We start from the raw sequence: 14,598 nt of genomic DNA, 5'->3' as shown, positions 1-14,598 counted from the left end.
GGATGGGGAATGGTAGGGTAGTGATGGGGTAGAGAGAGGGGGGGGGAAGGTTGTTCATATGGTAAGCATCTATGTCATACACATGGAAGAAAATGTTTGGTGTCATGTCTCTTCCTGGCATTAATTAGTAAAGTGAGTCTTGCACAAGTGTTGAAAACTAAGTTGTTAGTATAAAATTAAAGGCATGCTTACGTAGAGCTTATTTACATTGACCCCAAAGGTGAAAATAGCAAACATTGTTACAACGTTACAAGTTAAATAAAACTGTTAAATTTAACTGGTGTATCCATAAGTTTCAATGCTATAGTAATTCCAGCAAAGCCGGGACACAATATAGAGTCTCCTATTAAAGAAAAATCATTCATTATCAACCCTCCAAATTTAAGTTTTCAAAAGGATTTCATGGAGATTCTGAAATTCCTCATCCCTCCCTTCCCCCCCCCCCCCCCCCGGCATCTTTTGACACTTGGTCAACTATTAGGAAAATCAAACGCTAAAATGAGTGAAAATTACATCCGAGGAGATACATTTGAATTTTTAGCACATTTAGAAGGCAATATTTTTAAACCATCAAAAGAAGGAGAAAAAAGATCAGTATACAATTGTTGCCACATTTTAGTGTGCCTAAAGTTACAAGAAATTTCCAAACTAGGAGTGTTTAGCTCAGTGGTTAACGCCGGTGCCTTCCAATCATAAGGTCCCCGGTTTGAGTCATTCCTAGATTAATGTATGTCGTCCAGTTACAGAGTTGTTGACAATTGACAATTCATAATCATAAATATGAATGTTAGAGACTGACTTTGGTCAGCTTGCGGCTTTGATAAGCCAATGAGGCTTCTTCGCGAGTTCCTGCTTGCAGGAGGATCTAAATACAAACTATTTTTGCATTTGGTACATTAAATAGAAAATTATTAAACAATTTTAAAGCAGGGTAAAGTATAGATAGAGTGTGATAAATGTTTTTCTTTTATTCATTTCCGATTTATTTATTTTTTTGAGCTATAACCTTCGAAATTTTAAGCGGGAAGTAAATTGTCAGAATGGTTCGAAATTCAATTTGGTTCTTCCATCTGTCTCTTTCTCTTTCATTTTCTCATCCTTTACTCTTGTTTTCTTTTCTATCATTCAGCACATGCAAAAAAAATACTAACAATTCCAACCAAAACCAGAAGAAGTAGGAAAAAAAAAACACAGAGAGCTAGAATTCTGTCCAAAGCTCCAATCGTAATTAATAATAAAATTAAATTCAGAGACTGTGTGAAATTCAACTCTGTGTAAATAGCTGTTTTGTATAAATTTACAATTTTGACAAAGACATCTTCAAGGAAAAGGATGCAAATCTTTGGCAGACGATGAGAGCCAATTCCCCCTCGCCTTATTCCCGACCGGGTTTCTTGAGAAGGAAGCTTGATAGGCAAGCCATCCCTCTGGTAGTTTTGGATTACAGTCGGCATGTTATGTTATGAGATTATCGTCTCCGTGGAAACTCGCTAGTCTTGCGAATCGTGACCCCTTCGGAGACGATACCGAGTTCATAACCATGCTCGAGATCTGGCAAATCCAAAAGTTTTGATTGTTACAGATTGAGCCTGAGGGGAGGTTTAAACCCACAGTATAAAATCTGACTGCTTTATAAAACAGTTTCCTCATTTAGCTTTTCGAATGAAATGAAAGGTGGTGGGGGGGGGGGGGGGGGGGGCGAGGCAAGGGTGGAAAGAAAGCATCTGGGCAAGTTAACAAGAATCGCTAGCAGAACGTGATGAAAGTCACCAATACTTCGGTATAAACTCAGGACTGAATGAGCGATAGGATAGACCAAAGTTGTAGCAAATTCCACTAGTTAAGACCAAAATATGGACCCTACCATCTCCCCCCCCCCCCCCCAACAAAGTAAAATACCCCAAAAATGTAATAAAATACATGGTTCAAGCTCTTTATTGGAAAGACCTCTCATGGAATTTCTCAAAAGTCATTAAACGTTTTTACAAAGGAATGGTACTTATGCATGAAAATATGTTATTGTAATGGTATGGCTGTAAACTAATGTGTTTGCTTGGAAACTTTTCAAAGTATTTGAGTTTGACTTTGGTATTAACAATCGAGTAAAATGAGTTGAACAGCTGTACACAGGGTTCATCATCAGGTTTGATCTTTCTTGGTATTTTTTAAAGAGCCCAGACAAGTTTATCCAAAACAAAAAAAATTAATCCACATAATTTGTTGAAAAACTCCATCCTAATATCTTGCCCCAAACTAAAGCACTAACACACAGGTTATATTTCCTTATTGTAATCTTTTTGAGGGATTATTCTCAAGATACGATATCTGGGAAATATTGGTCATGTTATATTCTTTAGCAATTAAAATTTCATCAACATGTCATTTTGTAGGAAAGATTATGTTCCTCTGTGGATAAATGATAAATGACAATAATATGAAAGAAACAATGAAAAAAAAAAAACATTTTCAAATCGATGGCCATGACAAAACATATTTCACTCTGCTGTAATCAATTTCAAACAAAGTTGTCCATTAGCTAGTCGAATTTCACTTTCAAATAATGAAGCAAAAATTTTTAAAACAGACATTCTCCAATGTGAATTTTTTACTAATAACGAAAAACGTTTCTGAGGAGATAAAATGTTGAAAACCAAAAAGATTTGTATTTAATATTGACTTACTAATTAACCTTCATTGAACAAAAACTTTTTTTAAATAGGTTTCTCTTAGTTTTATTGCTTGCATTGTTATTTTGAGTAATGCTCGACGGGTTAAGTAAAAGCTGTTTATATTAGGAAAACGCAAAACTCTGCTTTTTCATATAAGAATCATGATCGAGTAATCTTAGGAATCACTGTATTTACATCACGCCCTAATGTCTTTTACACTTGTTTCTATATTTTTTTTTACTTCTTTCCTTCTTACTCTTGTCCAGCAGGTCATGGCCCCTTTTAGCTAGAAATTTACTCAGTCTTTTTAGAGAAAAAAAACACACAGCTTTGACAATCAGTTTTTGTCTTTCCTTTTCTATTTTTTCTTTATTTATTTATCTTTTTTTTTTTTTTTGGTCTGTAGCGAAAACAGAGAAAGAGAAGGCAAGGTGAAACCTCTCCAAAACGTACCAAGTAAATGGGTTTTTATTTGTTATAGGTGCTCCCTTAAGAAAACAACCAATTACTTACAAGCCTTATGCAAATTGACAGTTATGCTCAACTGCTTCCGAAAATTAGCCTCTTTTTTACACCTGTTTATGAACTGCCTGGTTGTCATTGTGATCTGTGAGTACACTGGCCAGCCTGATGAAGTTATGGTGAGGCTCGTTATTAGCACTGATGTAAATGGACTGTTTGAGATACCTACAAAGGTCAGGGTGTACTGTACTAGTTATTCTTACCTGGCCTCTGAAAAAAGGCTTAATGTGTTTACACTACTTCCACTTACACAGGCAAAAAATAAACTCTATTCAAAACAGAAAAAAATAAAATTAGGAGAACCTCTGCCAACGACTGGACGCCTTGTTTAACATCAGTTGTAAAGCAAGGGTCAATAAATTAATTTGTGAAAATAAACTGTCGAGATTATATATATATGACAGTCTGGTCAAAGGAAAGATCTATGAGAAATTAAATACGCAAGTCGAGGACGTTTGTAAATAAATAAAATCATTCTAGTTTGTTTGCAAACGATTTGATTATAAGATCTGTGAATTTATCTGAAAGTAAAATATACTCAATATGTTTATTTTAATTGTAAATAGGGATCTGGCAAAAAAGTGATATTTCTTCATTTAATGTACATAATGGCATGACCAGGATATTATATATGAGGGCCTCTTATCATTCACTCTCAATCGTCAAGATCAAATGCGTCCAATTAATACAACTAATTAAGCCGTCTATGCATTTAAAACCAATTTGGCTGCTCCTTGTTAGTGAGTCATAACATACCATTCAGTCAACATTTTGTGTCCCATACATTTAACTTTTCTTTTTTCAACCAAGGATCCAAGTGCATTATTAATTTCGTATTCTTTAATATTCATCACTCATTCATTAAAATATAATTTTAAGGAAATGCATTTCAAATGGAGTTAGAGAGCAGAAACCTCTACAACAGCAAACTTTTTGGTGAGTATTTAAATTTGAATGAAAGTAAACCAACTCATGTTATCAACTGCACAATAAAAATGTTTTAACAAAATTGGATGCCAATATAACAGAATGTCAGTATAGTTTCGGGTTTCCAAACATAAATGTATCCACCGAGTGTAAAAAATTGACAAAAAAAGCTCATGCTGAACACTATGCTCAAAGTTTTTTTTTTGCTGTTTTTTATCATTCCCTCCAACTCTGTGAACGGTACAAAATCTTGGCACAAAAAGAACATCCTCATTAGTGTGTGATTAATTAATGCAAAAATATGATGCATAAGAAGATGATAGAGTTAGGGATGAGTAAGGGTTGTGTTTATAATGGAATGGAAAGTGAGGTTTTGAAAATGAAATGAGAGGCAGAGATCTGAAAGGCTTGAAACAATGACAGCACAGTCAGGGAGGTGGATGAGGACCATGGCGAGAGGTACTTCAGGTGAACTTTGTTGGTGGGAAAGGTGGAGTCATAGAAACAAAATTGAAACTGACACCTTTCTATGGTGCAGAATGGAAAAAGGAAAGGTTTTCTTATTGTTTTATTGTTTCTGAGCAAAATTATATGAATACTTAAAGGTATAAATTGGACATTTGTTTAGGTTATAACCCCTTGCAGAAGGATCGACTGTTTCCACATCTCGCCATACCTCCTCGATCTCCACCATCCCATCCCCCTCCTCCCCCCACCCCTGCCCGTCCCTGTCTACATCGGTGAGAAGCCAATAAACAAGTGCTGATATATAATTACCTTTGATTTCTATATGTAGACAGGTAGATGAATATTACATTTGATGAAGCACAGGCGTGGGAGAAAAATTTGAGGCAGTAGAGAAGAAAAGAATAGGTGAAAAAATAAAAATTAATAAATAAATAAATCGAAGTAGAATAAGAACTAGAAGAAGAAAAACAGAAGTGCACTACTTTATAATTAAAAGGGTGCTTTAAAATATGCAAATGATCAAGGAGATGAGAGATTGAAAAGAAGAGGTGATTTAAAAAAGAGCAAACCGATAAAAAGAGAATGATAAGAAGGGATGTGATCTTTGGAATGTGCATGATACATGAAGTCTATAAGTGAAGGGATAACAAGTGTGGCTGCTATAGAAATTTTAAAAATAGGAAATGCCGACTAGAAATTATGCAAATGTTCTGTAATCATTATCTATCATTCATTTCATAAATCTTAGTTTTCATTTTTCGGTGACAACTTTGACAGCCTCATTTACCAATTTATTTCAAACAGCAAAGTTAGTTATTGTTTTGCTATTTCATTCACTAAATTTTGACAATTGGAATGTCAGCAAAATTCCTCTCTGAAATCTCAAGTATTGCCATATCTCTTTTAATAATTCAATGTCATTTGCAATTTAGAAATATTACTGATTTTTGTAATTAAAACAATTACATAAAGTAGTTTTCCAAACAGGGAAAAAAAAACATAATAAACTGCTTAATTAGAAGTTAAGAAATGGAAATGAGACAACAGAAAGTTTGAAAATTTCCTTGTGAAAACCGATTTCATTATGTTCAACATGAGCAGTCTTAATGGTTTGCTTAAACTTGGAATTACTACCTCAAATTTTTCAATTATTTTATTCTTATCTTATTTTACACTTGATAAATTTATCATTCTGGTTAAAGGTTCCAAAAAGAAAAACAAAAGTTGGCATTTTAGTTTTATGATAAGTTAAAAATTGTCAAAAATAAATTTTAACAGCCAGGATACTTAAACAATGATATCTGAACAGCTACTCAAATTTAATATGATCATTTCCACACTGATCATGATGATGATGAAATAAATCATTCTAGTGTTGTCTAGTCTTGAAATGGAACTCAAATTTCCACCCCCCCCCCTAAAAAAAAACACAGTGTTCTTCTCTTCTGTTAGGTTGTGAATATCCGATGATTTGAAGACAACATGCTTAGGTTTACAATGAAGGTACAAGTCAGTTACTTACTTATACATGGTGCAACAGATAACTTGCTCTGCTGGTAGCCTGTGGCACACCTGTCACAGATGAGTCCCGCTACACCATCCTTACAGGGGCACTGACCAGTCGTTTGGTTGCAGATAGTACCAAGGGATCCAACCTGATGACAATTGCATGCTGAAAGTAAAAGAGGAATCAACAAAATATTGGAGGGGAAACAGCCTGCATCTCCATTTACTTGAAAGACTGAATTTGGAATGTAGGGAGTGTATGTCCTTGGAATTTCACCTCTAGTGTGACTGCAATACTCGCAAACGTATCTTCAGTCTCGGATTGCAATTTGGTTTGACAGATGATTTTCACATAAAGATCATTTGAACAATTTTGTTTGATCAAAAACAAAAAGTTGTAGGATAATTGAAACAGAATCAAAACTCTTGCATTACAAAATAGCTATTTATTAGGGGAACAAAATGAGTACTTATGTGTTTACTGTTTGTTAACAAAAAAAGGACTTTCAATCATATTTATCACATTTCAGACATTGACAGGAGATATATCTGTTGGGTTCCTATCTTAGTAGTAGATTTTTACTTGTACCCATATTTTAGCATTTGCAGTTTACATCTGTACTGATACTCAGACGTGTGGAATTGTACTCTTATTTGTACTCTGGATATTGTCAAATGAGAGTGTAGGAACTGATACAAAATTGGGTACTCATGTTTAGTGCCTTATACTTGTACTCATACTAAGGAAACTTATACTTGTACTTCTACTCATGCTGTTGTACTCAAATTACAAGTCTGTTTAGTAGTTTAATTTGTTTCATCCAAATCTCCTTTACAACTCTATTTGAGTACTCAAGCTTCTGTTACTATACGTGGTTGAATTGATCAACTTAGTCTTGCTTGAGTTCTTAAAAATTTTGAGGTTATTAAAATTACTTCTTTTAGAAAAGTTCATGCTCCTTCATTTCGTACTGGTATTTGATGGGATTATTAAAGATGAGTTCCTCCATTTTATATATCATGAACAACATTGAATATTATTTATGAATGATAAGGCTGCATTTCCTCTTCTTGCTCACTTTCTGTGATAAATTTGCCACTTTATTGCAGCCAAAACCCCCAATAGGCCCACAGCAATTATCCACAGTTGGTCAAAGAAAATTAAGCAGTGCTAGCCAGATGAGCTAGTAAGTTTCTGTCACAAATCATCCTTGAAATGAGTTAAAGTGGAAAGGATGATGGATAAATCTAAGTAGCTAGTAGTAGATAACTCTAAGTATAAAGTGCATTAAAGGGTACAATATATACTGTCAAGGAAAATTACCAAGATGTATAGCCGTAGTCTATGATTTAAGTTGATTACAAAGTCAAATCAAGATAATTGCTAGATGTAATGTGAGAGACTATCAAACAAAACCAAGAAATATTATACAAACAAGTGATGTGGAAACTGCTTCTTTTTTTGTAAATTGCAGAATATTTGCTCTTTAACTTATTGCTATAGTATAGTTGCCTGTAATGCAGCCAAAGGGCTTTGACAGTTTTAAACACACTGACGTTTTTGATGATATTCTCGTGCACAGTGTAACTTGGCTGTAGGCTACTTCACGTTAGGGCTAAGCTTAACTTAGGTTGTTCATTACTGTAAATTGTAACCGTCAGTCCTAGGCCTAGTTATATAGGCACCCTTTACTACGTGATTGAACAACAGAAGTTGCACATGCAATGTTAACAATATATAGTGTCTTTAAACATTCATGTATAGGAAATTAGTCCGGTGTTGGGACCTGTAACGTCTCTGGGGTAGGACTATGCCTACTTGCCTTTTTAGGCAAAGGCTAGCTTAGGCCTGTAATAACTTCAGTTTAACACTGTCACTGTGAGATTAACGTATATATAGCTTGTACAGAGGAATGTTTGTCATCTCTATTTGCTCTAACAACAATCTTTTACGTCAATGATTAAAGTGTGCCATAGAACCCTTGCTGTGTAAACATCCAATGAAAATGCCACTTTTATTAATCATTTGATCGACGATTGATAAGTGATCTACAATTACTAGTATTATCGTAACATGTCTGTTCCGCCGGACCACAGCCTACTTTGGAAGTAATATACACGAATATGTATCGTACATTACTGCCGTTCAACCTTCATGTATCGTTTGCAGTGACGTCACACTCAATAGGGTGAACTCAATTGTTATTAAAGTCCCTTCAACTCGCTCTTATTCTTTTGTTGATGGAATACCGGGATATTTCATAACTTCATGTGCCTTCGAGAATTGAACCTAGGGTTACTTCCATACTAAGCTCAGTTTCCATATACCTCTGGTATTCAAAGTGGGGGCTGCGACCCTTTTTAGGGTCGCCAAAAGGTTTTGGAGGGTCGCCAAAAGAAAAAGTAATTCCCGAATTTGTGGAGGGAAAATGCAGGGAAATTACCTTGCAATTAAATTACTTCAAAGGTCGCAAAATATACACCCATTTGACAACTAAGCATTCTAAATCATGTAAAACATTCTCGAAGGGGTGGGGGCCTCCTTCCTCCCCGGTAGACCCTTTCCACGCGTCACAACATTCGCCAATCATATGGTCAGCAAGATGATGATGATGATGATGAGAATTGGGGTGATGAAGCAAAAGTTGGAATACCAGGGCCAAAGGCGACAGTGTGTTTATAGGTTTATGAGAACTGGGGCTCATGAGTTGTCATTGGCGGAGGGGCTGGGGCTACAGCCCCCCCCCCACCCCCAAACAAATATTTTTGTGAAAATTCGGGCAATATGCTGAGAATTTTTTGGACACCTACTGAAAGAAAATAAATTGTAATGATGTAGCTAAAGGAAATGAATAGTTGAAAAAAAAAATCTCCTTGGTAATTAAAATAAAGTTCTAAGCCTGCCCGAATAAGTCGCCATTACTAATATAAAAGCCTATATGATATGTACATTAACATGTTGAAAAATTTTGGATATATTTTTCGGGCAAGTCGTTACAGCCCCGCCCCCCCCCCCAATCAAATTGGGCTCCTACGCCTGTGGTCAAGACCCACTGTTACTTCAATCAGGTATAAAATCAGCATACAATAACTATAAAGTCACAAAAATATCGGAATCTCTTAATCATTGCTATAAGTCAACGTACGGTACTTCTTTCGACTTGGGGGTTTAATTACAAATAGGAAAAGCGAAATCATTACAAGTTAATAATCATAAATTACATTCGTCATGAAAGGCAAGCTCACCTTTGCACACATGTTTATGCGTGATTTCTTTAGTACTATCTGTATAGAAACCTTCTTTACAATGATGGCAGAACCTCCCTGCGGTGTTGTGGCGACACTTTAAGCAGACGCCGCCGCTTTTACGACCAGAGAGTTGGTACAGTTCCATATTGAAGCGACATTTCTTCGCGTGTAAATTACAATTACAAGCTGTATACAAAGAGAGAGAGAGAAAGAAAACATAATAATATAATTAATACTTGGGTCGATTCTAACCGGACCAACAGTAAGGTCACGTTCCAAAATATTTAAGATGGCATGACTTCTTCGGTTATGACCCATCGGCGTTTTATATAAGCTACGGCTCATGATGGCGAGCAGGATATAGAAAAACACGTGCGGTATACGTTAAAGTCGTTCACAATCAGAAACAAAATTTGTAAATGTTTTACATTTACTTTACATATTTAAAAAGACTATTCTTCAAATTAAATTAAAATGAACAAACTAATCCTCCAATATGGGATAATCACTATTTTCATTTCACCCTTCTGGATAAACTCCGTTTCCGATTCGAAGGTACTTTATATCGACAAAGTTTCCTTAATGTCCATGATAATCCACAGACGGAGCCACTCCGCCCCTCCCTTCACCCTTGCCCGTCTCAGTTAAAAAATAAATGGTGATATTCCAAAACATTACCAACATAGTTTGGTCACAACCAGGAACACCGTTAAAAACATGTTTCTTGTGCACCGCTTTTTCGCTATATTCATTAGCTTATCAATCCATATTCGCCTCACCACGGCCCACACCCCTAGCTCCCCCCCCCCCCCATTCTGGATCCGACACTGATATCAATTTACTATATTTACGGACTCATGCCTAACTAGCCTTGCGTCATGACTATGGGTTTTGCTATATGCGCGTGCATTTCACACATTTTGAGGGGGAGGGGGGGGGGGTTGTTTCCGATCACGCTCGCTAATGGTCATTGCAACGATATATGTATTATGTTACTGATGCCTATGGAGGAGATTGGGGTTGACTTGAAAGTTGTAAATATAGCTTTAAACAATACTATAAACTATACTTTAAACAATACTATAATTGTCGCACATAAATTAAACTTAATAAAGTATGTTCAGTATTAGTTGAGTTTGATTCGATTCATATTTCAAGAGATTATAATAACAATGATATATATTATATATATATATATATATATATATATATATATATATATATATATATATATATATATGTATATATATATATATATATATATATATATATATATATATATATATATATAACAATTCAATATTTATGCCTATATACACCGTCAAGGTGTAGGCCTAAAAAACTACAGCTACATAAGCACGGTAACGTGCATGTAGTCAGTCAGACGCAAAACAAAATAACAAGAATCGCTTTTCATATCTCGATTCCTTTCAGTTTTTTTTTTCATATATAGAAGAATAGATTCTCTTATAGTTTCTACAATACGTGCGGGGTCATCGCATACATGCATTGTCAATTGTTTCCCGGATATTCTTACGATTCCTTGAAGAATAAGAAACGTGAAGATATGACTGTATATGATTCCGCTTGCAAGTTAATCACACCCTTCCCACATTTCCCTTCAAGCGTTCATTATTATTCCAATCCAGAGGATTAAATCTAAAGTGCTCCAGAATTTATTCATTTCATTTTGTTATTTTCATTATTTATTTATTTCTTCTTCTTTTTTTTTAAAAGAGGGGGGGCGGGAGGCGTAAGTAAAAGCAGGTTAAGGTTGCCCAAACGTTCATCAGAGAACCACACATAATATAAAATATTTTTGCTCGCAGCTCTCATAGGCAATCGTAAAATACAACAACTGAATAAGTAAAACTTCTGTTTCCGCATTCATTCTCCAAAGTTATGGAATGTCAGACTGAAAACAATTACCCAACGGGACTTTTTTTTCTGAATTCTCTCTATAAACATGCGGTACATATTCTGGAAAGCTTTTTTTTTTTTGTTCTTCCCGCGAAATTGAACTGGTTATTTGGTACTCTACGCTTCGCGGTTATATGATGAAATTTGTGAATATGGGAATAATTTTAAGAAAATAAAATCGTTCGCCACAGGTGCACTATATATATACATGCATGATGTTGAACATACATATCTTCACCACCCTCGATATTTGAGAAAGTGGTACATTATGTATAACCTATAGGCACATTTTTCTCGTACTTCGGAAGGAGCGCAATTGTTGACTATTAGCTGACACAGTGGCATACTGCATATAGAGTTGTTATTGGTCTATTGGTTCTATCTCAGGAAAGCCTGATTATTCTCCCTATCTCATGAAAAGTGCGAAGAAGCAACAGGGGCACATCTCCTTCGATATGTGCGATAATTGTTGTTGTTGTTTTGTTTGTATTGTGTTTGTTTCACATTGGATGATGAAGTGCATGATATGCTGAGAGAAATAGGGAAGTTCAAGCAGTTGAAGAACATGTTAGGCCTTCATAAGAGCCGCGTATCAAATGTGTTTGCCGGTGAATATTGAGTGAAGAGGCTTGTTTGCAAGAAACGGAGGCTTCGAGTTTCCGTTGCTAAAACTTTGCATGGTTATGAAGCATAAAATTGAAGGTGTCAAGATTGCTCAAAGTGTGAACTAGGCTATCCAGTGTGGGGAGCTTTTAACTAGTGAACCTTACAGACGTTATTCGTTTGACGATTTAGCTAAGTCGATGGGGAAAATAGTAGGTAGTATGCTACCATCCCCCGCCCCCCCACCCAAAAAAAAAACAAGAAGCATCACCCTATAAAATACGTCTGGCGTATAGTAGTATGACTCAATTTGTCGTTCAAGCGTCACTCATTTATGGTAACACTTTGTCATTCCTTACCGGCACCCTTGTGGCTATGATGTGCTTCCTTGACTACAAACTCTGAAATCCATAATTAGTTACCTACCGGTTCATGCGTTGCTGTTTTTTAAAATAAGCTTTTTCGAAGGAAATTTGTGCAAACTGTTGGCGATGTTAACATTGAAATGTGGGACCAATCAAGATGAGCTATATTTAGCGAAACACATCTTACTTTTAGAATCAAGATATAAACCATTGTTTTTTATATATTTTTTATAAGCCGTTTTAGTTAAGTTCTTCTTCATTTTCCATTATCTATCCTCCCTCTCTGGGGGTTCCATACCCCCTCCCCATCGACCCTGCAGCTCGCCATATACGAAGTAACCGAGGCTCGGCAAGATGATTTTCACCCCTGAGAGAAGACCAATGGTGGGTCCCCTTAAATCGAGCTTTAGAACAGGTAATCGAATTTTTACCTAGTGGCTGAAATGTTAAAGAAGCTGTCGAACCGCAACTGTGCGTCAAAACATCGTTAATCACTATGATGAAACGGAATAGCTCTTCGCCCTCCGTGACCTAATTGGATAATACGTAGGCAGTCAAATACAATACATAGACATATGGTTCCAATTGTGGCTCTGTCACAATGGGTTTGTGACGTCGCATATTCTTGACGGTACCTGCCGGTTCTAAAGCAATGAGAATCGTGCAGAAGTACACCGTTGACTATACATTAGTTAAGACAGATACCCAGGGGCGAAGTTTACTTCCAAGGGTACCCAGGAGTCCTTAAGACCATCTCATATAACGATACATGAAGAGGGGGAAATACAGTTCAAGTAATTTTGTTCTTTCAAAACTAACGTGTCATTGTTCTTTTCTATATAATCGGAATCATTACCTTGTTATACGAATTCCTTTTACAAATTGAGCAAAAGTTTATTGGAAGAGAAAATTCTTCATTGCACCGTTCGACCCGCTTATCTATAGTGGTATGCCTTCGGGACGTGGTATTCAAAATGGGGTCTCCATCCTTTTCAGGGTCGCCAAAATAATTTAGATGGTGGCGTAGAAACATCGGAAGAGAGAAATGTCGATAATTGTGAGAACAAATGTAGAAAAATCTTGAACATACCTTTGTATAACTTCAAAAGTTGCCATACGAAACCCCAATATATTACAATTTAGGACCATTGATCGCATAAAGTAACATTTGTCAAAAGAGGGGGTCGAGAAGAAGAAGAAGCGTAAAATTGGGGTCACCAAGCAGCAAACAATTGCATACCAGGGCCTTATATGACATCAACCTCATAATGAACTAGTTATAACGGATTCATAGTGTACTGCTGTATCTTTGTAAAAATCGCCCCCTCCCCTCCCCTCCCCTTCCCTCCCCTTCCTTCTTTCTGAACTTGAAGCAAATCATTTTTTGGCAGCATTTTAGCTCATTGAAATTAAATATCATTACGTCGTATCACCGTAGAAGATTTATCATTCTTATTGTGTTGTATCTGGTACTCATGATTAACATGATTGGTTGTGCATAACTACAGGAAAGCACAATAATGTTTGTATAGCTGCATATATCTGGATCTCATTGAACCTACACACCCCCCCCCCACCTCCCCTTTGTAGTGCGTGTGTCTGTTTGTGTGTGCCATCGCTATTGGACCAGCATTGCACGAACCACAACACTAACAAACCCCATGCATACCTATTGCTTTACACCCAACTTTTGACTTTGTCAGTCATAGAGCTAGCTGTAACATATTATTTTCTACTGCAGGGCTTTTATAACTGTCTGGAATCCACAGGTAGCCAAGCTAAAACTGAGATGTAAAAAAAATGTCCAACATGAAATCAAGTATGTTTGAAGTAATTATTCAGGTTCATGACATGAACACATTTAGGAACCAAACTATAAAGTCCCAGCTGGATCTTGACAAATCACAACGTCAAATTGGCTATATGTTACAAACGGGATAAACTGAGATGGTTATGATTGACATTTAAGGGAGCAGGGGTGAAATTAAACTCCCATTACGACAGCTCACACACTCGAAGGTTGCCTATCTCATCGCCATTGACCTTCCAAAAATTGTCATATTCGAATGTCATATGGTCATATATATATATATATATATATATATATATATATATATATATATATATATATATATATATATATATATATATATATATATATATATATATATATATATATATATATATATATATACATGGGCAATGTTGTACTGTGACAGGCTATTTTCTCTTCGACGTGGATACGTATAATGGCTATATGTGTGGTACGTTCATACAATGACTGTATCAAAGATGGTATTCGTTGTACCTGTCTAATATGACTGCGCACAATGTTGTCACCAATTCCCAGTCGCGTCAAAGGTTAATCG

At 36.0% G+C, this 14,598-nt stretch overlaps 1 protein-coding gene across 1 annotated transcript in view; it reads right to left on the bottom strand.

Moving 5' to 3' along the window:
- Window positions 1-14,598, bottom strand: part of LOC139959932 (netrin-1-like) — a 62,045-nt gene that overhangs the window by 17,723 nt on the left and 29,724 nt on the right. The window contains exons 2-3 of the mRNA XM_071957875.1: window positions 9,339-9,527; window positions 6,109-6,258 (exon numbers count right to left, since the gene is read on the bottom strand). Coding sequence (XP_071813976.1) covers window positions 6,109-6,258; window positions 9,339-9,527 — 339 coding nt within the window. The remainder of the gene's footprint in view (window positions 1-6,108; window positions 6,259-9,338; window positions 9,528-14,598) is intronic.

This window comes from Apostichopus japonicus, chromosome 19 (assembly GCF_037975245.1).
Source record: "Apostichopus japonicus isolate 1M-3 chromosome 19, ASM3797524v1, whole genome shotgun sequence".
NCBI classification, from domain to species: domain Eukaryota; kingdom Metazoa; phylum Echinodermata; class Holothuroidea; order Aspidochirotida; family Stichopodidae; genus Apostichopus; species Apostichopus japonicus.
Note: the sequence above shows the minus strand (reverse complement) of the source record. Positions and strands in the feature narration are given on the sequence as shown.